General features: G+C 39.4%; 1 protein-coding gene across 1 annotated transcript in view; it reads right to left on the reverse strand.

Moving 5' to 3' along the window:
• The window catches only part of TMC1 (transmembrane channel like 1), a 70,020-nt gene extending 58,000 nt beyond the window's left edge, over positions 1-12,020 (reverse strand). The window contains exons 1-3 of the mRNA XM_075527292.1: positions 11,981-12,020; positions 3,441-3,506; positions 2,939-3,311 (exon numbers count right to left, since the gene is read on the reverse strand). Coding sequence (XP_075383407.1) covers positions 2,939-3,311; positions 3,441-3,506; positions 11,981-12,020 — 479 coding nt within the window. The remainder of the gene's footprint in view (positions 1-2,938; positions 3,312-3,440; positions 3,507-11,980) is intronic.
• Positions 12,021-27,995: the final 15,975 nt, after the last annotated feature.

Below are 27,995 nucleotides of genomic sequence, written 5' to 3' on the forward strand. Positions count from 1 at the left end.
AATCTGTGTTTTGGTTTCATGCCCACATTATACATCTGTGTTTTGGTTTTAGTTTCATCTCCTCTTTATGGATGTAATCTACTTTTCTGATTATTTTTGTAAAAGCCATTTTATAGAGGTAAAAATTAAGATGAAAATGTTTTCTTGGAGCTTGGATGTTTTCAGGGAGAAGACTGGTAGGACTTTAAGAGTCTAGAGTGACGAGTGAATAAATTTGACTACACTTCCCAGTTTTTTGTGAAAATTCTATTGTTTATTGATAATTCCCATAACATCCCCTGATATTTAGTGCTCTTCAGCAATATTCCTGATAGCAAAAAGATGCAGTGCCTGTACTGACTTAATCTTCCATGTACCTCTGCACTTTTGCATAAGCTTTATACTCTTGAGTAATACTACTAAAAATCAGTTGATTTGCTCACCTATAGACCTACACAGTAAAAACAGAAATTGCACAGGCTAGGCAGAATATAAGATTGCTTCTCTGAGGATTTGTAGCTCAGGTGACTGCATACGGTTTCTATCTAAGACCGATCAGTCACAATTAGACAAACCAGTAGAGAACAAAATAGCTTTTCAACATAGGAATATCATAGATCTTCACAGTGAGACTATAAGGAGCAATTTACTATGAATATTTTTGGGATTATGATTATGAACAGTGTAGAGCGGGGCCTCGTCACAGCCTCATTAACAGGTAGGAATCAACCACATCAACAACCAATAGCATCTAAGAGCAGAAGATTTAAAACTCACCCAGAAATAACTCTTTTTGCCATGGAATTAATTACCCTGTGAAATTCACTACCAGAAATTAGCAGAGATCAAAATAATCCGGTTAAAAAAAACAAAAATCAACACAGAGTTCATCTAGGATTCTTTTATGTCCTTTACACAGAGTAATTAGGGCATAAAGAGGTTTTCCTGATTTAGGTGAAAAGTAAGGGGGAGGAAGAGGGTAACAGCACCAGATTCTACTGATTTGTACTGTGACCTAGCCAAAAAGAGCAGTGTTTGTAAAGGTTAGCAAAATCCACAATGACAGCAGCAAATACAATATTATCTCCCTGTGGAATGATGTCACTTTCAATTCTACTTTTCTTTTTGGTTTGGGTTTTTTTATTTTTTTTTCTTTCTCAACTTCTTATTTTACTCTTATCATGCTTTTTCATGCTGAAATATCTTGGCAATTAAAAAACTGCATCAGCAAGATGTACTTTTAAACAGTACGTAGCATTTGTTGTGATACATCTTCATGGACTTGCTAGACAGGCTATATTTCTATGCTGTCACCCTTCTCTTCTGCCCTGAAGGTTTGCAAATCCTTTATCTCAATCACAGCTGAACTGATGACCAGCCTATTTTACTTTGTTCTTACATTATTTTCATTTTTCTTCTAAAATTCTTCTACAATATTCATATATTTATTACTCTACAATCTTGTCAGTTGGTCTCCTAAAAGTCTAAAAATATAATGTTCTTGAGGTATCTTCCAGAGCATCCTCAGTTTTTCCTCAAATGTTATGCTTATTACTTCAAGAACAAAGTCTTGATCCAGGCAGCAATTACTAATTATTTAGTCCAAGCATATATATTTCAATGTTAAGAACTTTGGAAGACAATGAAAAACATTGTGCCCTCATTCAATTTTATATTTTCAGTGGTCTTTTTTTAATTAACGCTCAATAAATGTTTACAATGGAAGACAATAATAAGCAAAGGAACATGGATTGACACATTCAGGACTGTTGTTATTTGAGTGCAGGAAATTGCACAGGGGGGTATAATTGGCAGCACAGCGAAGTGCCAGCACAAAGAAAGATTTTAGGCATTCTTGTAGGGAAGGCAAATGAAGTAGAAGTATACTGAAATGGGATCATGGACAAATTAATGCCATAGCATGTCTCACTGTATTTTTTCTTTCCTTTGACTCCTTGATGTGCTCTCCAGTGATGCCTTTGGGAACACAAACAGCTGTAGCACGTGCTGAATGGAGGAAGGGGAATCTCTCTCTCTCTCCACTGAGATAAGCATGCCTAGCTCCATTTGCTCCATTATACACCATTCCCAGGGGTTGTTTCCTTTCATTAGCACGAGAAGGGACAGGGAGCAAGAGAATGTCAGGATGGCAGAAAAATATAAAGTAATTTTCTGAAGTGCTCTGTGTCAGTGGGGTCTCCCAAAGACCCAGGTTGCATTGAATGCTTTGGAAAAGTGAACGGTAATATTTCAGACAGAGTGAGCGGGAGACAGACTGGAAAATCCCATCTCAGTCCTCGGTTCTGGGTTCTTGAAATTTTGGCACTGATCTTTTATAAAAAGCTGGCTCAAAGCTGGCTGGGAAACAAGAACTCAATCTTGTGAAAAGTAGCAAGATTTTAGTTCTGCACTGGAAGTAAAACTAGACCTTGGGTCTTTGGAGGGTTATCAGCTTGTGGTTTGGTGGATTTTAGTTTTGGGGAAAGGAAAAAGCAAGAGACATCTCACCTGTTATCACCTCTCTCTGTTATTAGCTCCCCTCCTCTGTCATTTTCACTCCCTTTCTCCAGAGAACGGCTCATAAACTTAAGATATTTACCTACGATAAGGGTCACCTTGGCTTGAGTTCCAGTTCTGCCTGACCAGATTTTACCTAATCCTCAGGGTATCAGTAGTCCCAGAAGGGTCTGGCTGGTCATTTCCCAAGGTTCCACCGTGGACCCATGACAAACACCTGACTTCTTTCCACCAAAGTGGATATGGCTTTGTGGAAAGTTTCCATTTCACTCAGCCAGCATTTCCACACTGCAGGAAAAAAAAATATCTGTCCATCTCTAATTGGGCTGTAATGAGTAAGGGAGTCATACTGACTCTTGGTATTTCACAGATATAAATGAAAGCAGGCTTTATGTAAGATAACCATGGTTTTATATTAAAAAAAAATAATTTACTGAATTACCCAGATCCTGATTTCTTTTTGTCTTTTTTCTTCTTGTTAGACTTCTCCTTTTTCCCTTTCTTATCAGGCTTTTTGTCCTGTTTCTTCTCATTTTTGCCTTTCCCACTTTTACCCCCTTTCTCATCTTCCTCATCTTCACCATCTTCCTTGGATTTCTGATTTGCCTGGTTCTTCCTGGCTTTTGCAGGGTCCCCATCAGAATCACTGCCCTCATTTCCAGCTGCTCGTCCCCGTCCTCTACGGTTTCTGTGCCTGCGATGCTCAGCTCTCCTTATCCCATCTTCGTCATCCTCATCCTCCTCACCACCACGCCTGGCTCTCCCTCTGCCATGTCCCCTTCTGGTTCTTGGTGTTGCTCTCTTCCCCTCTTTATCTGTGATGGAGGAAAAAAAAATACATGAGAGAAGGCAGTATGTTAGAAGGAGACCTTTCTTCCTCCTTCATTCATATAGATAATCAGAAAACATCTGAGTGTAGCCTCAAAGTAATCCACACTACTGACCTGTTCCTTTAACATTTTCTTCATTCTCAGCTGCACTGCCTTCTTCATTGCCAACATCACTGCCATCTGTGGAGTGAAAAGAAAGGCCAGTGCATGTGAAGTGTGGATCAGTCATTAGGAATGCAGGGGTTTTAAGAAATTCTTGGCAATTACTGCATTGTACTCCCTTACAGCATTTCACAAACCCAGCTTTTTGGAACATGGCAAATAGTTTTCAAGAAATAAGATGAAGACAGAAAAAATAGTTACACTTTCCTTCAGCACTCAAATAAGTGAGCCCCAAAGTGATGCAATGAAGAACTCCCTCTCATGGAAGAAGTATGTAGGACAGGAGGACCCTCAAAAAGAAACATGATAGCAATATGGCTACAATTTGAGGAAAAGAACAAGGAAGATGAAAATGCTTCTCAGGCAATTCTCAGATATTTTCTTAAACTTGTGAAAGAGAAGCACTGGCTGAGATTAAAGAAGATTAAAAGAATCGTCTTCCAGTTTGACTGACTGGAGAGCATGAAGCTTCATAGCTGCAGCATGGCTGAAGAGCACAGTCCCAGAAGAAAGAGGAGAAGTACTCTCAGTTCCAGCAACCAAATCTCTAAGCATAGTGACAAAAGTTGACTCAGCTCACTCGTATGCTGTACCACAGTCCTCTTCTACCACTCAGGAGATGGTAAAAACATTGGAGACTCTAGAGAGAGCCTATTTACAGAAGCAAGTAGTATTTCTGTTCAGAAACATCTTTGGTTTGGGTGGATCTCTTGCTTAAGTTTTTCAGTCTCAGGAAATTCAATAAGAGATACTGTCTCTGCTACCCGTCAATAACCAGGAAAGTATCCAATTCATTTGCCTGGTACACTTTGAAACTGGGATCAGGCATATATAGAGAAGAAAGAAAAATACTCCTCTCTTTCATACATATTATATCCATCATAATTTTTAATTAATATGCTCTCTGCAAATATTGGTAGCACATTATTTAACAGGTCACTCCTGAAACTGCCAGTGGCATTCACCAGCAATGGTTCTTCAGAAGCAATCCAACTAATACCTGAGAAACCAGGAACTAATAGGCTTTCTTGAGGCATCTTTGAGCTTGTATGTGTGGGACAGCACTTGAGACACATCAGTGAAATATATAGCAACATGTGGTAGTAGGAGATTAATGAGAAGACTAAGAAATATTACCATGAATAGAAATAGGCAGCTGTCATTCCACTCCTATATACCATGTATGTTCCAGATGTATGTTGTTTAATTTGCCCTCTGTACAGACAGGACAGGTGACATGTCATGATCATGTCATAGTTGCATTTTTCAGGCTAGGAGTTATCTCCTTCTTCCCTCATCTGTAATACTTCTGAATTTTTCTTTATATCCTGTCTTTCTCCACCCATTCCCTAGTTCCCTAGTTCCTTTTATAAGTTTTATTAAGCCGGTAGCGATTCATTGAAAATTTATACACAAATTGATTTATCTAGGGACTGCTGTAGCTAACTATCAGGCACAACTTCTTAGCTTTACCCAGTATCAAAGAAAAGCAGTAAAATATGTAAGGCTCCAAACAAGAAGGAATCTAGGGTCTTGTTTCACTGTGTGCAATAATGGGCAAAGGGTTACTATCCAGAATTTGATAGGCATTTTAAAACTGGGATATATGTAGGGAGTCTAATTTCCCTCCACAAAACATTTCATTGTAATTACATTTTCTATCATTTCCACAGCATCTGCACAACAATTTTTTAAGACTATGCAAAAATGTTATCATTCACTATCATCAGTGGAATGTGAAAATAAGTGCTCCTTTGTTCTGTTTGGACATATGCCTTCTGCTGCTGACAGTAACAGGATCTCCATTTGACAAAGATCATTACGTTGCTATTGAAAGCTTGCAGAGATGAAGACAGACACTTCTAAAGAGATACTTTGCATGCAACAATAGGGCATGGTCTTTTATTGCAACTAATGCTTTTGCTTATCTCCTCCAGCCAAACAGAAATTCCCAGGGAAGCGCTTTAATGGTACAAGATTGGCCTCACTGCAGATTCTGTTGAGCGCATACAACAAGCAAACAGATGGAGGTTTATCGTATATACTGAAACACACATTAGCAGTGAAAGTGTATCATGCTCAAGTTGACATCATACTGACATATTAGTGAAAGTGACAATGGACTGTGCAACACAGAGGCTTAAGCAGGGCAGAAGGTAGCTGTTGGGGTTTAATTAATTCTAATAGCATACAGGTAACAAATGCACTAGTCTGAACCCAACACTTCAGGTAAAATAAAGTGTTAAACTAATTAATAGATTTCAGGCTGCTTGAAGAAAATAGTGGGAACATTGCTAGAGGGGAGTGTATCTAAATAGTGACTCCTGCATGGTTATGTCTTTTTTTTATCTAAATGCTCAGGCACATGAGTGATAAAGAAAAAGTTTTTAAAGTACTTAAGAAAAAGCATAAAATCAAACAGAAGTATATATTGCCACAAAACAAGCCTAGAAAAAATGACCAGTGATTACATGGAGTCATGCAACTAGAAGAGTAGTGGGTACTACAGACATACCGAACAAGCACAAGTGCAGCTTCAAAAGTTATTTCTGCAAAAATTTAAAATTATAGCTGCAAACTCAACTTCAGAACACTCCTGTCTCCACAGCCCCATGCTCATATAGAGATGAAATGTGTTGATATGAAGACTGTTAGAGGTATGTCCTTCTCATTCTGGTGTATCCACAAAACAAGAGATCTCTCCCAGGTCTTGGGGTATGATGCAGAAAGCATTGTACTAGAATTTATTTTTAAAAGAAGCTGGAAGCCAAGGAGGACTCTCCAATCCTCCAGTTTCCTCGCACTCTACTCGCATGTCATGAGCTGTGCCACTAGCATAAAAGCTGAAGCTCAGGGTAGAACTAAAAGATATTCATTTGTGCCAGCTGTGATAGCAGTTGGTGCTGCTTAGGAGGAACAAAGTTGCTGATGAGGGGGGATGAAGGGGCTTTACCACCCCTGAGGTCTGTCCTGAACAGCATATATGCATGAGTTCATGTAAGCTACATAGCCACCCCACACTGCACCCACATTACAGCTATCCCTGGAGACTTGTAATTCAGATAAGCTGTATTAATAATTGTCTTTTTGTGTTTGGGGGTTTTGCACGTCATTAAAAGACCAATGTTGTTAGTTGGTTGGGTATTTGAGCAATAAGAGATAAATAATCATTACAGTGTTTATTATTATTAGAAAGCTATTTCAGGTCATTAACTCTGTAATACTTTTCAAAGAGGAAAGCAAGAGGCTAGGCAGCTCATAACTCAGCACTTCAGCTGCTTGTGGCAAACCCTGTCTTACTGAATTATTGGAGAAGCATTTCAATGATACACAAATTACATTTCGTGGTGACACTAAATCTAGGTGCAGTTTAGCACTAAATTTAAATGTTTTCCTATGTAATTCTCTATGTTTCACAACATAGAGAAACAATAGATTGCATTCCTCAGGCACTGTATTATCATCCTATAGGAAAACTGAAGAACATTTTTGATGTTCTGGTTTGTTAAAATGGAAATGTATAGTCTTTGATGCAGAAACAAAATCATCACTATGTGGGATCCTTTTAGGTTTATATACTTACCTTCTGCTTTTTTAAACAGATCTTTGTGTGATCCCACTTATCAAAAGTTCAGTGAATCGTCCACTAAAGTCAACTAACTCTCACTAAAGCACTGTCTAAAATTACTCATAGTTCCAGAAAAGGGTTGATAGAACGTCATTTCTTCACGGTATTAATATTCATAGGGCTAATATCATGTTATTAGGCTTTTAGTCAGCTAACTTGAGTTTATGTGACCCAGAGCAAACTATTGCTCAGCTGTTACATCTTCCAGGATACATCATCCTGCCCTAATGATACATATATCATTAGGTATATTTGGAGCTATAGTCCATAACTCCTTATGCTCCAAGAAACCCAATCACTTTCTGTTTTGTTTTGTTTTTTTCTACAGTAGTTTAAGGAAAACTTTCTCATCTTTCTAGACTAAGGGCAGGGAAAGTGTAATCTGAGTAAGCTATCATTTTACTTGAAGTCTTATTTATGTTTTAGACTATAGCCACAAATGAGCCAACAAGACTAAAGGAGGGCATCCTGAATATGGGCTCAGACTAACCTGCAAGTCAGAGACTGCAGTGAAGACAGAACATCAGACAGCTCAGGAGAGAGCTCAAAATGTTGACGTGTTGGCTGGTGAGGAAATCAAGGACAGAAAAACAATCTATAAAACCATGGGAGTCTTTGCTATGTGAGGTGGACATTTAGCAGATTGTGGGGGCTGTTGTAACCTTCTCTTATTTTCCCAAGTTGTTGGTACACCACTTATGAGAGGGTACTACTTAGATTTTGTGTTTTAGGGTTTTTTTAAACTCATCTTATACTGACAAAGTTTCCTTCATTTTTCACTGTGAGAGGGATAATGATTCTCGGAACTACCCCGTAAAATATGGCCCACTGTTGCAGTATTACTGCTCACGTTACTACTATGTAGAACTGACTGCTGCTAAGCAATTCTCCATGCTGGTGCCATAAAAAAAATTCAGTGGTATGCAAAGTAATCCGTAATTCAAAAAATGCTATCAGACTTCTTGTATATGTTATAAAATAAATTTCTACTTTACTAATTAATTGTCAAGCCAATGAAATGGATCATAGGCAGGTAGAGCCTTGCAAGCAATTATTGTGTCTTCCTCTGGACTGGGTCATGCTGGACTTCTTTCAGTGCCAGAAAGACATCAGCCTAGATAGCTAACAAACTTGGTCTCCAACATGTAGAAATGTCAGCAAGGCAAGATCATATTAGACAACAAATGCACGTGAAGTATTAGTCAAAAAGAATAGGAAGAGTTGTATAATATTCAATTCTAGGTATTTACATATGTTTCCATACTATTCTTTCTGATCGTGTAAACATGACAGTGTCTCACAACATTTCTGTGATGATAAATATCACTGGAAGTAACAGCTGTGAAACACACCAGAAATACTATACCAAGATCTCACAGAAAGTCTATGGCAAGAGTGAATTGGTGCAGACTTCAACAGCCAAGATTTGAGACCTTAATACTATAGACCCCATCCTCTTAGTGTATTTCCAAACATTGAGAAAAACAGCTTGGCTGACCTTGGGCACGGGAGAAGGGGACTTGAAACACAGAAATTACAAATAAAAGTTACATTTATAGAACAATCAGAACACCTAGTATTTGAGACCATGCTTGATTTTTCTTCTATGTTTTTCCCAGTTAGTGTTGCAATTTTTTTTTCCAATAGACTAAAATAAAAATCACAACCCAAAAAAATATCCTGTCCAGCAATAGCTATGAATTTATGAAGTCAAATAATAATTCCTATTCAGTTACACTCACACTAGCAAATACAGTGCTTATTTTTCTGCACCTGAATTGGCAAGGTTGTAAATACTAAAGTAGGCAGAATATTTATAATACAATGTGATAAAGCCACTAGTGTCTCAGAAGACTTATTAGTCTTAATGTATGTGCTGTGGCCTGCAGAATCCTTACCCCCAAAGAGTTTCCAGAAGTTGCCTGAGGGAGAATAAGCTTTCCCTCTCTGCAGATTGCCACTAAAGAGCATTTGCCTAACTAATTGTAGCCCAGTCAACATTTGAAAATTATGGATGGGGACCACAGGGAACAAATGGAATCCATTCAATTCACATTCATAAATTGCTCATTTGTTTTCCACTTGTAAGGAAAAATTACAAATGTTCTGCTAAAATGACAGAGACTGAGCTCACATAGATCAAGTTGGCACTGTGGCTGGCATCGGGCATATCATCTTATTACACTCTCCTCTTTTGAGTTTCCTTCTGGGCTGTACTTAACACACCACAAGGTTTGAGTGTTGTCTCTCAGTTTGTGGGTCAGGAGTCCTCTTAGGCAAAGTTCCCCTTCAGGGGTAAATAAGTTTATTGCACGATTTCAGTGCAAGAATTTTAGGCCAAATCTGATTTTGCTATTATAAAACCTACAGAAGGCAGAGGAAGAAGATAATTCAGTGAGAGACGCCTCAGTATTTTACCCTCTCTCAGGAAAGCATGGATAAAAGCTTCCAGGCCACTGTGTCTTACATTATCTCTGTGGATGCACCCACCTTTCCCTACCTATGCCAGACAAAGACCTAACCATGTAGTGCTTTGTCCTACCCAAGACCAGAGATCTGACAAGCTTGCAGGACCCATTGGTTACTGTAATAAAACAACAAGGAGAAACCATGTTTGCACTATGTCTTCATCACACAGTTGGCTTGATGGTCGGCAATTTTTCATTTTCATTGCAGCCTTTACTGCAAGAATTAGGATCAGAATATTAATTGTCCAATGCATTCTGGAAAGTGTGAGACTGCAGTCAATCATACCAATCTGACCTTTTCAGGTTCTGAAATGTGATTTACTTAGTTTATTGTAATTCATTCACAGTACTGTTAACATGGGAAGAACACGTGTTAATATGGAGAAAACAGGTTATGTTCAAGTTACAAATGTTGCATTCTTAGTAGATCTGAAGTCAATTGTATCTTTGACTACCTCCTGAGAAGACAGCTCTTTTAAGGTTGATACCTACAGCTGACCAGCTTACCACAGATTATCTTTATTATTTTTAGAGGATAATAGGTACTTTCCATCTGATCTCTTTTAAACGTCCACTCTGAAGATTTGTGCCCTAAGTCTTCTTTTCCTGTATGAGAAGCCTAGACCAATGAATTCATATTCATGAACTTAGTGTAATGAACCACATATGTCCTACTAGCATAGATTTTGCAGAAGACATGTTATGAAACAAGAAGAACAGCCAAACCAGGGCTTCACTAGAGCTAAAGATATCAAAAAGCAAAAATGTATGGCCCTAGACTGCATTTTTGCAACTGCTGGTGTGGTCCATTCTTTGCAAGAATATTCCTCAGGACAGTCAGCAATGATGAAGCAAAACCTCCTGCAAAGAAATTGCAACTAGATTAGTGCCTGAGTTCTGTGCTGACTAACTCCAGCCCTTGGAACATTTTAAGTCAAAAGTGGAATCAGAACCGCATTCTGAAGGGGTCTTATAGTTGCTTATAGTGGCGCTTCAGTATTTTAAGTCTTCTTAAATCAAGACTGAATCTTGAATTTACTCACACGATCTCATCTCCAAATATATTCATAGCTGTCATTAAGGTAGTTAGATTTTATTATAAATTATGTACAGGATAAATTTTGATGCAAAATGTTGCAAAGAGTGATCATGATTCTTCAACCTAAAGATGAAGATGTGTGGTTTTTATTCACCATGGGAATGCTAACCTCTGTACTTTGAATGAGTAATAAAGTCACTGAATCAGAAGATAAGTCAATTCAGTCAGATATCTGCAAGTAGAAGGCAGATGTTTACAGTGAACTTAGAACCTTGATATTCTAAGAATTTGTTCATTAGAACAAATTTTCATGCTCATTTTGTTTCTTATTCAGATGAAAATTCTGCTGAAGCTGGTAAGTATTTTGCCTATGCTATATGAAATTCTGTGCTTCTCTCATGTTAAAATAAGCTCCATTAACATGTACTGCTTGAAAATTACATTGGTCAGTAAAGGGACTTGTAGAAAAAACTGGTGGCCAAAAACAATGAAGGTGCTCAGAAAACAAAAGGAAAGAAAATAGGATGGACTCTTAAAATGAACTACATGTTCTATTCTGCAAAATACTAAGCAGTCCTTTCTGATATTTTCTATGGAAGCAGAACCCATTTTATTACTATTGCAGGTTACAAGTGTGGATTAAAAATATAGAAAGTACTGTTTAGTAGTACCAGCCCTGGTACTTAACAAAACCTAATGAATTCCTTCAGAAACCAGCCTAGAATAAGGTCCCTGAAAATTTTCTTCCATGCTGAAGATCAGAAATGTCATGCTTGTTCTATACAAAAAAGAGCCATATTTTCCAAAGAGGAATATTGCCCATGAGAACTGAAAGCACTTCCCATACCAAAGAATTGCCCTGTGCTTTGCCAGAATAAGCCATTAGGCGTTATCATCCTACAAAAACATTTCTTACACCCAGAACAGCGCAGTATCAGTATAGAGATATAGTTAATCTCACTATGAAGAATGTTTGACACTTCATACCAAATACTGAAAGCAATAACAAAAAGAGGCATTGCCTTTGTGCAGCTTACAGAACCCACAAAATACCCTTGTTTTCTTAATCTTGCATATAAACTACACATAAATGTAAGACAATTAACAAGGCTGTGGTTGCACCCTTTTGATTTACTAACCAGTGGAAAGCCACACTGCCATGCTACTACTAGCAAACTTACACAGCAAAGTTGCTTTCAAAAGCCAAGTAAAATACATTTCTGAACAAAAGATAATTAATTATGACAAAGGAGATTTTGTATTAGAAAGAACAAGAAGAAAAGAAAACTTGCACACTGTTGAGCTACATGCAGAAAATGAGTATGTGCTTAAGATGCATAATTAGAGTGGTAATTACCATTTCCTTCAATGGTGGTTGGCTTTTCATGTTTAGGCATCGTGACTGTATTTTACAGGGCTGCTCCAGCTGCTACCTGTATAAGAGATCATCTGAAGGGTGCGTGGTTCAAGATGAAGTGTACCACATCAACATCATCCTGTCTGTTACTGAATGGATGGCACTGGTGAAGTTTCACTGACTGAAATATAAGAAGATACTAATTTCCTAAGTGATTAATCTTTCATGAATGTTTAGTTTACTATTTAGGGTTGGCATGCTAGGGTCAAAAGAATGGAAGAAGTTGTTCACCTTCTTTATTATTATTACTGAAAAAAAAAAAACCCTCTCCTGCAATGTACTTACTTACAACTAACACTAATGTTTAAATGCTCAAGTGCCTTACTGAGCAAAGATGTTGCACATTGTCCACTCAGGCACACTCTGATGCTGTATGCAGATCTACACTTCAGCATGTGGAGGACATTATGTGGATTTTCTTTTTCTCATGAAAAACAGCTTTTACCTTAGACATATTTAAATTGCATAGCTTTAACAGCCTGACACTGATAGCAAAAGGCTGGATGTTGATATATCTGCTGGTTTATATTTGCATCTCCTTGCAGTTCCGTTAAGACTCCTTGCTTCTGCCTTTATGCAGGTATTACATCCTAAGTTTACCAGTTTTACCCTGATTCACCTTATATCTACAACACCAGACAAGCTTAATGGTGAAACAAAGCAAAAATTTAGTTAACATAACATGTTAGGCTTGGAAGTAAAAGATTTGAAACAACTTGCTACAAATAAAACAACATGTTACAAATAAAAAAACATAAAATGCAATTCTCAATCTATATTTAACTAGATAATTCCTTCATAGCTTCCCCAGTATTCTTCATCTGGAATTCTTTCAGTGTGACTCAGCTTGAAAAAAGGGGTAAGCATCTGCAGAATACCCCACATTTTCAGATGCTCCTGAATATTTCTGGATCTTCTTATCAACATGACTATGAAAGCCATTTGTTTTTCTTTGGAGTTGTCATTCAGATGTCTGAAGGAAGTTTATCTGGAAGTTTATCCAGTGATGCTGGCTTACTTACATTTTCATTTTCAAATTTTCGCATTGAGGTTCTTTTGGAAATGCTGAAAATGTTTGTGGGTGTTGTTTGGACTGACTTCAAATTCAGTTTACAGGCAAAACACATCCAGGTATTTAGTCCTATTTCTGTTAGAACATTAACAACCTATGTTTCAAATATTCCCAAAGAGATTAAGTCTACATATGCAATTATAAGAGGCCCTACGCCTTTGTCAATAAAACATGTTTTCTGAACTATTATTATTTCCTTTACTGCATTCTCATATTAGTCATTATACGACATCCTAGGTCCTGTGCTTTTATATACTTGGGAAAGACTTCTAATGCAAAAAAGAAATGCAAGAAAATATTCAAATCACCTCTGAAAATCCATAGTTAGACCATAACTAATGAGCCATAGTTTTAAGAACTCACAAAAAGAATAATCATGTTCTAAAAATTCAGTTGGTAGACTTCTGTACTTTTTTAATAACAGAAAGAAGAACATTTTGGGAGGAATTATGAGCACGGCATTGAAGTTAATGATTCTGCAAGTACTTGCAAACAGAAGCAGTGAAAACATTGTAATGAGATGTTTCGCAGTTGCAGTCAAATCAGGACCATAGTCTTGATGGAACTGTATAAGTCTGCATCAGAAATTTAAGTTAATAATACCTCACTTCCATTTTTTAGCCAATTGGAAAACATTTGACTAGATACACGAAAAGGATAGGGACATAGATTGAGGGCTGATTTATTAGCCTTACCAACAAAAATGACATTACATGAATATCAAAGATGCAAAGGCAGTATTAAAAAAGATAGATAAATAAAAGAATTAAGGTCATATATGCAGTCTGAATGTGGTCTCTGGGTGAACATTTGCTATGATATAGGTGTATTGCACACTCCATTTTATTTGTTTCTCAAGGTCTCCTGACTCAGACAGTGATCAGATTTAGTTGAATACTTTTACCACAGTACAACTTTTTTACTGTAGACAAGCCAGATCCAGTCTGGTTTGTGGTTTACTTCTGTGGCTGAAGGAGTCAACTGTCTCTATGAGTTCCACCACTTGCTGCCCTCACCAACGTACCACTAAAACTGTCCATGGGGCTGCCCGGTAAACTGGCTCACTAATCAAAGCAAATAATCATTTTCTTAAGTCAGCTTAGTGCAGTGATCCCATCCACAGCACGGTCCCACAAACAATTGTATTAGCACAGAAGGGGGAGTCAAATTGTGACATGATGTGGAAAAGGGCAGCCAGGGTCAGGAGGCAGAAAGAGGGTGCAAACCTTTGAAGACAGACTGGAGATAACATAGCATGAAGCTACATCCTATATTTCTGTTTATCCTTGGAGACCAAATACTAAGCAGAGATTGAGGACAAACTGTACCAATTTAACTTCATAGCTTCCTACTGCTTCTCTAGCACAAATATAAATGACTGCATAGAGAGCATGGACAGTTTTCATTTACACAAGGTTCTATTTACAGCACACCAGTCTTGCAAAAAAAAGGCCTTTAATTTAATTTAGATCTATTTAATAGCAATAAAATCAGAACAAGACAGAGTGGTTTTAATATGTAATAAATGATGAAAATGTCCCCAGTGCAGACAGGTTCAGAAAACCGGGCTCATTCATAAATGAGCTCGTTGAACACTGCAAATATTTCTGTTGTTAGCAAATATGCCACATTTTTGTTTCTTTGTTCAAATCTGTTATCTCCTTGTCAGAGACCCTTACTATATATTCAAAGTGCTGAAACATGCATGGTACACAAAGATGAGGATGGAAATACACATTTATCCCTTCACCACAGCTGAAACTCATGGAAAAACCTGTAATGAAGAGGAAGTGGAAACTATTGGTCCACATACCCTTCCTCATCCTGCTAAACTGATAACCTGTTTGATAGCCATCTGCCAACTAGATAAACCCATCCAGGGGAAATAAAGATGACACCAAAGAACAATGACGTAACTATGTTTGGTGCAAACATTAGTACCTCAGTAAATCTGCAAGCATCAATTTTGCTTGTAATCAACATTTAAGTTGCAGTGCCACAACCTATTCACAAAGAAATAACCACTGTAATTTCCTTTCTGCCACTTCTGCACATCAGCCATGAATCCTTTCTACCACAATGAAATGCCCTGAATGTTGATTTTTCCATGTTTCAAGGTGCATTTTCCATCAGTTTCTAAACATACTGCAAAACTTAGGGCAATAAATAATTTTCCATCAGACTTTGTTGCTAAAGGTGACTCTTTTCAGAATGGGATTTTAAAATGCCATTTTGTTTTGAGGCACACAAAATGTATATTCTGCCCTGTTGAAGCACATGGTAAAATCAGACAATTCTGGAAGGAGATACAAAAACAAGCTGAACTCATGGCACTATAGCTGTGCCAGTGAAAACACCTTTTTCTATGTAACGTAATACTTACGTCTATCTTTCCCTAACTTGCTGCATTCAAATGAGTCAGATGAGCCTGAACAGCATTAGCTTGTAAGTCTGTGCCTACCGTCCTCATTATCCCACATCTTTTCACAGCTGAGTGGATGATTACGCCAGTCTTCTCTGGGAGCAGCGGGAGGCTGCATCAGGAGGGGGCCAAGGCGGGATGGGGGTCAAAACCCTGAGGGGCACCATCCTGCAGCAGTGCTAGCAGAGCAGGGTGGTGACAGTGGCACTGGGGGGGTGGGTGGGCACAGTCAGATGACAAATCAGATCGATTAATTTCATGCAAGAAACTTTCAAAAGCCAACTCGCATCCTTTTCGAATATTAAACCCCAAATCAACATGTTCAGCTCTTGAACACTGATTAGGGAACGCTGTGTAACAGGAACACAAGTAACCTTGTTCCGGTGCCGCAATGGTATTCACAGAGAAAACAGCTACAGCTTAAATCTACTTGCAGACAAAACCTTATTTGGGTAGAGGTCTCTGAGCAGCTCATGAGAAGGAAATCTAACAGCTAAGTCAAAAAACTACAGGAAACTCCAACAGACTTCTGCAATTATTGTTTCTGAAGCCATTTGCAGCTTTTCTGACATTTCTGAAATACTGTATTTCAAGTTTATCTGAAAAACTGGAATTTAAGCCAAAAGTACAGCGGGATATATTTTTCATTATACTTAGGTGCTTTACACTCTCTTGCTAGACAAGATCACCAGGTTCAGAGGAAAAACATCAGATGTCTCATGAAGAAGCCATTTTTTTAAATTTTCTAGTCAATTAATGTGGATCACAAGAAATTAGGGTGATATATATGATTTAGAGGAATTTACCCAAATTGTTTTTGATCACTGAATCTATCCTGCTCCATCATTAATCAGAATGTTTTATTAAAAGCTCAAAACTAGCTTTAAATTCCTAAACATTAACTCAAATTCTGCCAAATTAATTTTTTATTAGAAAGGGAAGTATTCAGCAGAGTTTCTACATATCCATATGCCCTGTTCTTTTAGACCACTTCTGAAAATTTGTAGCCGCAAGCATTTGGGAAGTTCATCTGAAGATACGTGTATATATATTTCCTCTAACAATAATGCTACTTAGAGCTAGATAATTCTACTTAGAATCATATTCTTGTCTTTATCCTAGCCAAAATGAATAGCTGACTGAATGGTTGTTAATACAGCTGCTTTCTTTAATAACATCCGATATCACACACTGCCGGCTATGTCTGACTGCTCGCAGCACCTGCTATGCTGACGAATGGGCACACTGCTCAGATAATTGCATTTGCTGCTTAGCTGCGGCTGCACTCAATGGAGAGACTCCAGATTTACTTCTCAGTGCAACCCTTTATTGCTTATTTGTTCTAAAATGAGATCTAAAAAACCACTAATTGTTACATATCTTGAAGCAGCCAAAAAGGGGTGAACAGAAGCCTTAGCCTGCACAGACTGGTTGAGGCAGGATGTACTTGGGAGCACTAAAATCCTGAGATTTTATGACTCCACAGCCATCAGTACCCCACGTAAATCACAGATCAGGTCCTCCTAAATACCATGTCCACTTTAATGTACTTTACTACACCAGATAACACTTGCACAAGCCATTATCACTCAGAGAACATAACATTCAACAGTGACTACTTTTCACTCCAAGGTTCCATTACATTTTTCAGGCAATATGTTTGCAAAGGACTTAGAAGACACAGGCAGCACAGCTCAAAACTCTACTTACCACTGCGTATGCCAGAGGAAGTAGAAAGGTTGTAATCATCATCAGGGACTGCTCTTTGGACTTTGACCATTGCATGTTCTTGGAGCAGAGCTGTCTATATCTCATGAAGGCACCGGGATCATAATGAGCTCCACATATTCCCTAGCTAGCATCTGTACCTCACTCCGGTTCCTCTGCTGTCATAGCAAGTGGCAAATGCTATAAAACCAACAATCACCCATCTTTTTTTTTCTTTTTCAGGGAAAATATAGAGCAAAGAGCACCTGAACCATGTTCCATCACGGTCAGGAGTTAGAAAATAAAATCTTGAATGTGAAGATTCAGCAAAATAACAAAAGCCTGAGGTAAAAAAGCAAATTTTGCAGAATGACCGAGGGCATGGTACCTCTAGCAAGAGGAACCAGTCTGTTCATACCTCTGTTTCACACTTCCTGTAAAATCAAGTGAAAAGCAGGAGTCCAGGGGAGAACAGTGCAACAAGTAGTTGATTCAATGACAAATTCTTCAGCCACTGAATGAAAGATTATTAATAACTGCCTGTAGTCCTCCAATGCACTCAATCAGTGCCTGCTCCTAGGAGCTAATAAGTATCCTGAAAGGACAAGGTCAAACAAGCTAAGCATAACAGCAGTCTCTGTTGTAGTACTGGGAAAAGCCTAGTACTAGAAGAACAGAAAGAAAATTGTTTTCATGAAGGGGAAAAAAACCCCACAAACATACTACTTACAGTCTTTTCAACTACTCATACAGCAGACTTCCCGTAAAAATGATTTGCCTCAGGGTTGTTATGAGAATATGAACATATGAGTGAAAAGTTACTTTTTAACTTCCATATACATTCAGCCTTATTTTTGTGAGTTGATGTGCCAGAAAGGATGCCAGTCAGTGTCAGTGATAATATCAGGTCTTTAATATGTGGACACCCCTTTATTAGGAAAGATTTTGAAACTATTAACTCATTCACTACTGACCTCTTGAACAGCTGCTGAACAGTGATAACTTCTATTATTTGGCAACCCTGGACAAACTTATACAATAGGTTAAGGTTTTAACAAGTTAACTGCAGGCTAAGGGTTTCCTAGACTATTAGTAATCTCTTGAGACACGAATCCAGCAATTCAGCTGATGAGGGAAATAAATATGCTTGTATCAAGTGAACACGGAACAAACCAAGGATAAGATAAGATTAAATGTTTTGAAAACAAAGCATGAAGGCCTGCAAAAATGTACACATATGTACAAGCAACAATGAGTGGAAAAATACTACTATGCCCCAACCTTGGACACACAAACTGAGGCTTGAAATATATGCTTGAAAATAAGATCACATTCTCATTAAAACCAAAGCTATAAAGTTGAGCCTCCTTGAAAAAATGATTTGCAACATCAAAGATCCTTTGAAAAAATATCAGTAAATGTAGCAGAGACTAAAGCTTGTCTTAAAATTACTGTGATTTGGGCAAAATGCAGATTATCAGCTACTGAACAAATTATAGAAAACTACACCATTATGACGTGCAAGTGAGTTTTTCTTTGCATAAGCTTTGGTAGTTGCTGAAAGACAAAGGCAATTTTGCAAGAGCTTTTTCAGAATACCCTTGTCCTTGTTCCTGAATACAGCAGCATTGTATCATCATTTATAGAGGGAAGATCCTTGGGAAAAACACAGCCTCACGTTACTGAGCAGAGACAACTCTAGCACCACCTTGACAAGATGCCCAAATTGAAGGTTTAATATCAGTGATGGTCCTGATAGTCCAAACTCTGAGTCAGCCTTCCAGCCATCCCCAAGAGGAGGTGAGGCAGCTGAGCACGAGGCATGGAAGGAGCTTTCTTTTCTTTTCCTCTTAATGTTTCTTAATGTCTTGCAGGTTTCAGTATCCACTTTCTGTGCCTAACATGCCATGTCACACAGTCCTGGCCAAGGCCACTTGGCCAAATTCTGGGAAAGAATACAACAGTTTTATTAGCACATAATTGTTTTTATTATGTGATGCAACACTCACCCATTAATTTCAGCACTCCACATACACACACGTATATCTGTCAAATTATATTAATTGACTTAATTAATACTCTTAACTTCTGCAGAAGTAGAGAAAGATTATTAGTTTATTATTTCTGTCATTCTTTGACTATCACAATAATGAAAAGTGTCAGGAAAGAGCCTTCATATATCTCCAAAACATATCACTCAGTTTGTAAAAATATGCAAAGCTGGAAACATAGGCAGTGTTGATGAATGATATGTCATATCTCTAGCTTCTAGATAGACAGATGGATAGATAGAGGTTTTGTTAAACTATATGGATTACAATTTGCTGTGAGACACTCCAGGCCATGAAGAAGCTGCAGTTTCAGCTGCTATCAGCAGATGGCAATGCATGTGAGTCAGTCGCACTTCAAAGCAAGGCCTTCATTCACAATAAAACCTGCAGTCAAAGAAAAATCACGGTGCCATTACTTAAGAAAGCAGATCACCCAACAGAGGTTTTGCTTAGAAGCCGCAAAAGAGAAAGCACGAAATTAAACCACATTAATCTTGTACCATGTCAGTTTTGTCCCTCCTTTCCATAACCTGTTAGATTTAAATTGATCAGCCATTTGGATGGCAGAGATAAAATACGATTCTTGGTCAATTTGGCAGTGACATAAACAATGTTCTCTTCTGTTTCAGTGTGTTTGTATGGCTTAAGCAAAACAAGTTCAGAACGACACCCGGACTGCAGCTAACTACAGGAGATAAAGGCTCTGAAGACAGTCCACTTTTGGTACTATACGCAAACCTCATTTCTTTGGCTGTTGTTTTGGCTGTTTTGGCTGTTGTAAATGGATGCTGACGTGCACAAAATGCACGACTCAACAATGTGAACTAGAAAGAAAAGCAAGAAAAATACATGCTTTATACCATGTCTTCCTCCATTTGGGAGAAAAAGCAAGTTTAGAAACATAATTTTATCTCCACGTACTCAGAAGGCACATGAATCAAAAACCTAAGTGGGTCTGTAAGCCTTAAACATCTACAAATAATTTTGTGAACCTATCCTTACAGGAACAATATGTACCAACAATCTGATAGAGAGAAGACAAACATAAATACAGAGACAGGCAGGTGGACAGGAGTAAATAAGTATTTTCAAATATACTGGACCTTGCCATTCACCTGTCCCCTCTTCTTAAATAAAGTCTAGTTTTCCTCTAATAATCAGTCATATAAATTTATTTACCTGTATCATCCCTCCAAATCTATGATTATTACTCCCATCCTCACCATCACATTTGAAGATTTCTCTTCAAGTATATGAAGGAATTAGCAAGAGGAGCTAGAAGCTTTGGCCCAGTGCCAGAGCTACAACATCATTGGCATAAGCAAAACCTGGCGGGATGAGTCCTGTGACTGGGATGCCATGATGGATGGTTATAGGCTCTTCAAGAGGGATAGGCAGGGCAGGCAAGGCAGGGGGTGGCATTGTATGTAGGGGAAGGGCTGGATAGTATGGTGCTTGCAGCCAGCAACAACATGGTTGAGAGCCTCTGGATAAGGATGAAGGGGAAAGCGAATAAAGTGAATGTTGTTGTGGGAGTCTACTATCAACCACCCAGCCAGGACGACGACACCAATGAATTATTCTACAAGGAATTAAGGGATAACTCTAGATCAGCTGTCCTTGCGGGTGATTTTAACTTCCCAGATACCAAGTAGGAATATCACATAGCAGACACAAACAGGCCCAGGAAATTTCTGAAGCATGTTGAAGATAACTTCTTGGTGCAGGTACTAAGGGAGCCAACTAGGAAAGTGCCCTCCTAGATTTGTTGTTTCTAGACAGAGAGGGACACATGGGCAAAGTGGTGATTGGTGGCTGTCTTGGTCACAGTGACCATGAAGCAGTTGAGTTTTAAATCATGTGCAATAGCAGAAAAACTGCCAGCAAAACTTCGACCCTGGATATGGGGAGAGCAGACTTCAAGCTGCTGAAGGAGCTAGTTAGAAAGGTCCCCTGGGAATCTACTTTTGAAGGTACTGGGGTCTATGAATTCTGGTCATTTTTTAAGAGGTGGCTCTTAAAAGCGCAGGAGCAGGCAATTCCAAAACGTTGAAAGTCAAGCAAGTGGGGCGGAAGGCCAGCCTGGCTGAGCAGGGATCTTCTTCTAGAATTTAGGCAGAAAAGAAAAGTGTACAGACATTGGAAGCAAGGACAGGCAACATGGGAGGACTACAGAGATGCTGTTTGCCACTGTAGGGAGAAAATGCATGTGGCCAAAGCTCAGTTAGAGTTCAAGCTGGCCAGCGCTGTGAAGGACAACAAAAAGCGCTTTTTAAATACATTAATAGCAAAAGAAGAATCAGAGATAACATTGGTCCGTTGCTTGACAAGGTCGGTCACCTCACAAAGAGGGACATAGACAAAGCAGACATTTAATGCCTTCTCCAGTGCTGTCTTCAACATCAATGATGGGCCCTGGGACCCCTGGAGCCCTGTGTTGGAAGACCGTGACTGGGGGGATGATAAACTTCCAGCCAACCCTGAACTTGTTCAAGATTTGCTGCTCCAGCTGGATGCACGTAAATCTATGGGGCTCAATGGGATTCATCCCAGGGTACTGAAAGAGCTGGCCGATGTCATCATGGGACCTCTCTCCATTATTTTTCAACAGTCTTGGGAGTCTGGAGAGGTCCCAGTCGACTGGAAGCTGACAAACGTTGTCCCAATTTTCAAGAAAGGAAAGAAGGAAGACCCTGGTAATTACAGGCCTGTCAGTCTCACTTCAGTGCCTGGAAAAATTATGGAGAAGGTCATTCTGGGAGTTGTTGAAAAACACTTGAGAGACAACACAGTCATTGGTCATAGCCAGCACAGGTTCACGAGGGGAAAGTGCTGCTTAACCAACTTAATTTCCTTTTATGACAAGGTCACCCATCTAGTTGACCAAGGGAAGCCAGTAGATGTGGGGTTTTTTGGACTTTAGCAAAGCTCTCGATACTGCCTCTCACAGCATCCTTCTGGACAAAATGTCCGGCACACAGCTAGACAAGTCCCTAATACATTGTGTGAGCAACTGGCCGACAGGTCGAGCTTAAAGAGTTGTATCAAATGGGTTACATGACGCTGGCGGCCAGTCACCAGTGGAGCTCCCCATGGCTTGATTTTAGGGCCAGTGCTCTTTAATGTTTTTATAAGTGATCTGGACACAAGAATCAAATGTAGGATGTTTTACTGATTAAACATACATTAAGTATGTTTGCTGATTATACCAAATTAGGGGAAATGTGAACTCCTTCAAGGGTAGAGAGACCTTACAGAGAAATCTAGAGAGCTGGGCAATCACCAACCACATGAAATTTAACAAGAGTGAGTGCCAGATTCTCCACCTGGGACAGGGCAATCCCAGTTGTACATAGAAACTGGGGGACAAGAGGCTGGAGAGCAGTCCCACAGAAAGTGATCCGGGGGTTTGGGTTGATAGCAACTTGAATATGAGTCAACAGTGTGCCCTGGCAGCCAAAAGGGCCAACTGTGTCCTGCGGTCGAGGTTGTGGGAGGTGATCGTCCCACTCTACACTGCACTAGTGCGGCCCCACCTTGAGTACTGTGTGCAGTTTTGGTTCCCTCAATATAAGAAGGACATCAAACTACTAGAGTGTGTCCAGAGGAGAGCAACCAATATGGTGAAAGGTCTCAAGGGCAAAATTGATGAGGAGCAGCTGAGGTCAGCTTGTTCAGCTTGGAGAAGAGAAGTCTGAGGGGTGACCCCATTGCATTCTACACCTTCCTCAAGGGGGGCAGCAGAGGGGGAGGTGCTGATCTCCTCTCTCTGGTGACCAGCAATAGGACACAAGGAAATGGAACGAAGCTGTGTAAGGGGAAGTTCAGACTGGATGTTAGGAAAAGGTTCTTCACTGAGAGGGTGGTCGGTCTCTGGAACAGGCTCCCCAGGGAAGTGGTCACGGCACCAAGCCTGTTGCAGTTCAAGGAGGGTCTGGACGATGCTCTTAGTCATATAGTTTAGTTTTAGGTAGTCCTGCAAGGAGCAGGGAGTTGGACTCGATGATCCTTATGGGTCCCTTCCAACTTGAGGTATTCTATGATTATATGATTAGCTGTTTTGCCATTAGCTAACTATATGTACTTTGTTTATATGCCTCAATGGAGGCACTTGAGCTTCTGTCCCAAGATACCTTCAAAGGCAGCAGAAAGGGTAAGTAGAGGGAAGAACTATTACAAGTGAAGAACTAGGATGCTGAGATAGGTATGGTGTTTGTCTGAGGACCAGCATGAAGACTTTGTAGGTCTAGGAGCTGGGTGCAGGTCTCTGGGGTTCTGGGTCCTGGATGCAGTGGGAGATGTGAGGGTCCTCCTTGGGATATGTGGTGAAGAACTCACCCTACAGTCCTGGATAAAGTAACCCCCACCACCAAACCTGACAGTGAAAGCTATTATGAAGGAGCTAATATGAAAGTGCTTGTAGGAAAAGTATGACTTTTACTATATACTTACACATATATATGATGTAGGGAAAGTGCCAGTAGCTGGCATTCAAGAATATGTAGTACTCTTCCTGGGATTGTCAAGGACAGATGAAACTTGCCATTGTACATGCCTACACGTTGCTGTGCACTGCTCTTTACACACAGGGGGAAATCTGAATCTCTTAGGGATGTTGCAAATACAGGTGCTGGAAAGAGGTATCTCCATACCAGTTCATACCAGTCCGTTCCTGGAGGCCTCCGCGGTCCCCAAGATGCCGGAAGGACCTTGTGGCCTCTACCCTGAATCACCAAAATTTCACCACTCAACTGGGCAATCTGCAAAAGTCAGTTAGTCAAAGTCAACATGCAAATCAGAGTAGGTGTTAACGTAACAGAGGGAAGTGTTTTAGAAAAATAACCAGCAGAGGATACCTGTGCTTTGAATGCACAGACCCTTCTTGTCTTCTGACAGGAACCAACTTTTTGTAGCGCTTCTTTAAAGGGTGTTCTTTTACCAACAGCAATGAATTCAAAATTACAGCTGACCATGTTTTTTTTCTCCCTTGGGGCAGCAGTGGTCAGGCTGTACCAAAATAGCTCAATGGGCAGAAGCAATGCACTGAGGATGCAGCCTGCAGTGCCTGGCCACATACCTACCTGGAGGTGGAGAGATAGCACTGGAGCAGTCCCAGGCTTCACTGAATCCTTCCAATGAGCTCTGATACCTTCAATGAAGAAACTGACACTAAAACACTCATAAAATCCAAGTGTTTCTTTAATTTTGTGCTTCATGTAGCAGCTAAATAAAAAAAATGGGGAGGCGATCAGTTTTTCTGTCAAGTATCATGTTTCTTCCACAAGCTCCTTTATAAAACTTTTCATGTCTTGTCCTTTTTATTTTTTTTAAATAATGAGGTCTTGCTGAAGGCTTAAATTTCCTTTAAATTTTCATCTTGTTCTAATTATGAAGAATATTCTTCATTGTCTTCATGTCAACACAATACATGAATTTAAGATGGTGAAGCTGAGCAGCGGTGGGGAAACAAAGCTTTTTTCTGGAGCTTTCTGGGAAGGTTCTGCAAGTAAAGCAGACTTAAATTGTCCTTTCTTCTAACACAGAGCAGAATATAAGTAATTTAAAGGAGTCTGTGTTTGAAACAGGGTCAGAATCTTTCTGAGATTCAAGGTATTAGATCTACGGAAGTTAATTTCATTTTCACTGGTGTAAATCCTACGTACCTTAAAGAACATACCTAGTAAACTGTGCAAAAGAGATCAGACCTTTGTCATAAGAAGGAAAGACATGAAGTTCATTACCGCATCAGAGTCTCACTAGAATTTTTATGATGTTCAAATTCAGGATTTTAATTTAAGTCTGCCTTGGGGTATGCATGTATATTTATGGGTCATGTTCTGCTCTCGCAGTATCACCCATATACAAAGCAGTCTTCAATTTCAGAACGGTAAACGAAAGCACATTTAACCCAGATGACGCTCTCACAGATCCTTTAATAGAGACACTAACACCAACCAGTAACCACAAAACGCGGCTGATTCAGGTCAGTCTGCCAAACACAGCCTTTTTCACAGCCATGTTGGCAACAGCCACGGTCAGTTGTAGGTGCTCCCAATTCACTTAGCGATTACTACTTAAGGATATTCTCCTCATAAATCACAAAGGACCTTTTCATTGTGGGATTTCAGCACATTTCTGTTCCTAACAGATCATGGCCAAGTTCTTTAAAAGTTGTTTTGAAAACTTAAAAAGACACAGGTTTCGCTTGCCCCTTCTGCAGAACAGAACTGCAGACTGAAGGGAGATAACCAAGAGGCTCTGCCTTGCTGACATTAAACCACAGCGGCAACCTCTTTCACGAGCCCATCTTGGAAAGGGTTTGCTCCCCAGCAGACAGAGGCTGGCCTGTCACTGGAGTGCACAGAGTGATGGCTTTAAATGAAAACATTCATGTCTGCCCCAAAGTTCAGCCATGTTTTATGATGTCCCAGAGTCTTTCCCTTGTCATATTTTAATTGCCACAGTAAATGGGGCTACATGTTCCCCATTATACACAGACCTAAAAACCCATAACACTATGAAAAACTGCCATTACCAGAAAATACGCATTTTTTTCCACAAAATTAATGTGTCACACCTATCCCTGCGTATGGTGGAACTCATTTGTACAGCTGATGTAGAAAAAGGGGTCACTTTCTTATGTATAGCTCTGGGGAGCAGTTGCATTTCAAATTTTACATCCTCCATATTATAAGTTGACATAATATCTGTAAACTTTTAAGTCACTTTGGTTCACTATTCAAACTCAACAGTAACGATGAAGGACAAAAGTCCTGAAGTGGTGCCTTTTTTTTAACTAAACAAGCCCCTTGTATCAGCAAAGAGATCTTAAATGTTATTAGAACAGATACATTTATAAAATCTCCAAATCTTCAAACCAGGCCAGAAAAATTTTGCTCTTAGTTTTACTAAAGTATTTCTTTATCCTGATCAGGCAAAGCTGGGAAGGCAAATAAAACGGAAGAGCAATTATATATGTTGGAACTCAGAAGATATATGTTTGATTCAATTTTGGCATAGACACAAATTATTTTGGATTTTATTCCTCTTTTTTCTTCCATCCCTGTTTTTTAACTAGTAGCCAACAATAACATTGCTACATTGGCAACTTATTTTGAAGTTTCACAATATTCAGTATTTCTTGTGGGTCGGTTTCTTCTCCCAGGTAACAAGTGATAGGACGAGAGGAAATGGCCTCAAGTTGTGCCAGGGGAGGTTTAGACTGGATATTAGGAACAATTTCTTCACTGAAAGGGTTCTCAAGCATTGGAAGAGGCTGCCCAGGGAAGTGGTTGAGTCGCCATCCCTGGAGGTATTTAAAGGACGTTTGGATGAGGTGCTTAGGGACATGGTGTAGTGGTGGTCTTGGCAGTGTTAGGTTTATGGTTGGACTTGATGATCTTAAAGGTCTTTTCCAACCTATACAATTCTGTGATTCTGTGATTCTTCTTAAAATCATTGATCTTCAGTCATCTGAACATAGCCTCTCTTTCAAAAGGATAGCCTCATAATAAGCTTACAAATATGTTCTTAAAACTGCAAGTGCTAGAAGGTATATGTAAATATTCTATATGTTGCTATTTAGACATGATTTCAGAACGATTGTGGCTGGTATGCATTAATGAGATGATGATGCTTGTTTTTAATTCAGAGTGGATCAGACTCTGATCTTCCAAGAATTCTAGAAGTGTCTAAGTTATCACTTCTGCTTTATTTTCAACTTGCTACTGTTCACTGCTTCTTATTCTTTTTCTCATCCAGACAGAAATCCTGCTGGATTAGCTATTTCTCTATATAGACACCTGAATGTATTTGGGAGTGACTCTGGCCTGCTGCATGGAGAAAGGACTGCTACTGTTTGGGAGACTTGGATCTAATATCAAAATGCTGGGTGACTTTAGGCAGAACATCTCACCTCTCTGTGCTCTTGCTTCCACATCTGCTACAAGGGGATATCACCAGCTTGAGACCTGGCAATAGAAAACTGCATCTGTACAAACTAGACTGTAAGTACACAAGCCATAGTCAGCATTCCTCGTCCGGAGAATTTGCAGCCTGGCTACACTGGTGCAGGGTGAGTAAGAGAATACTGCAATCCTTTTGTTTCTTCTTTTATTTCTACTTCTGCATCTTCTATTTATATTTCACAGCGGTTTTTTAGGAATTAACTGAAGCATACAGTAATGTAATTTTTTTTCTGAGACACTGTGAGCATGAAGTGAAACCTTCAGAAAGTGTAGCCACCTTCTCATGGGCTACAAAGAGCCACTGTTGACCAGAGCCAGCAGACTGCAGTAGAGGTTGCCCAGATGATGAGTGGAAACCCTGGTTCAGGTGAACATCAAAGCACATGCTTACCCTGAAGCATGTGAGCAGTCCTATCCAGGAAAACAATTAGCCATTAGATGTTTAAGTGACTAATCTTGTTCCTACTTACCAAATGGGATAAGCATGAGGCGTTTGATTCTCAGCGAAGCCAATGGCAAACCCCTCGTGAAGAACACACCACACCAAGGTCAGTGACTAGGGATCAACCCAACCACACGCTTCAAAGAGTGCCCAAATCAGACTGTGGAGGTTTGTGGGATTCTTCCCACAGATGGCAGGGCACTGATGCAATTCACCATTTCATTATTCTGGTTTTGGACATGTAACTCCATTGAAAACCAGTTTTGAACCTATAAAGATTATGTAATTCAGCAG

This window comes from Mycteria americana, chromosome Z (genome assembly GCF_035582795.1).
Source record: "Mycteria americana isolate JAX WOST 10 ecotype Jacksonville Zoo and Gardens chromosome Z, USCA_MyAme_1.0, whole genome shotgun sequence".
NCBI lineage: Eukaryota > Metazoa > Chordata > Aves > Ciconiiformes > Ciconiidae > Mycteria > Mycteria americana.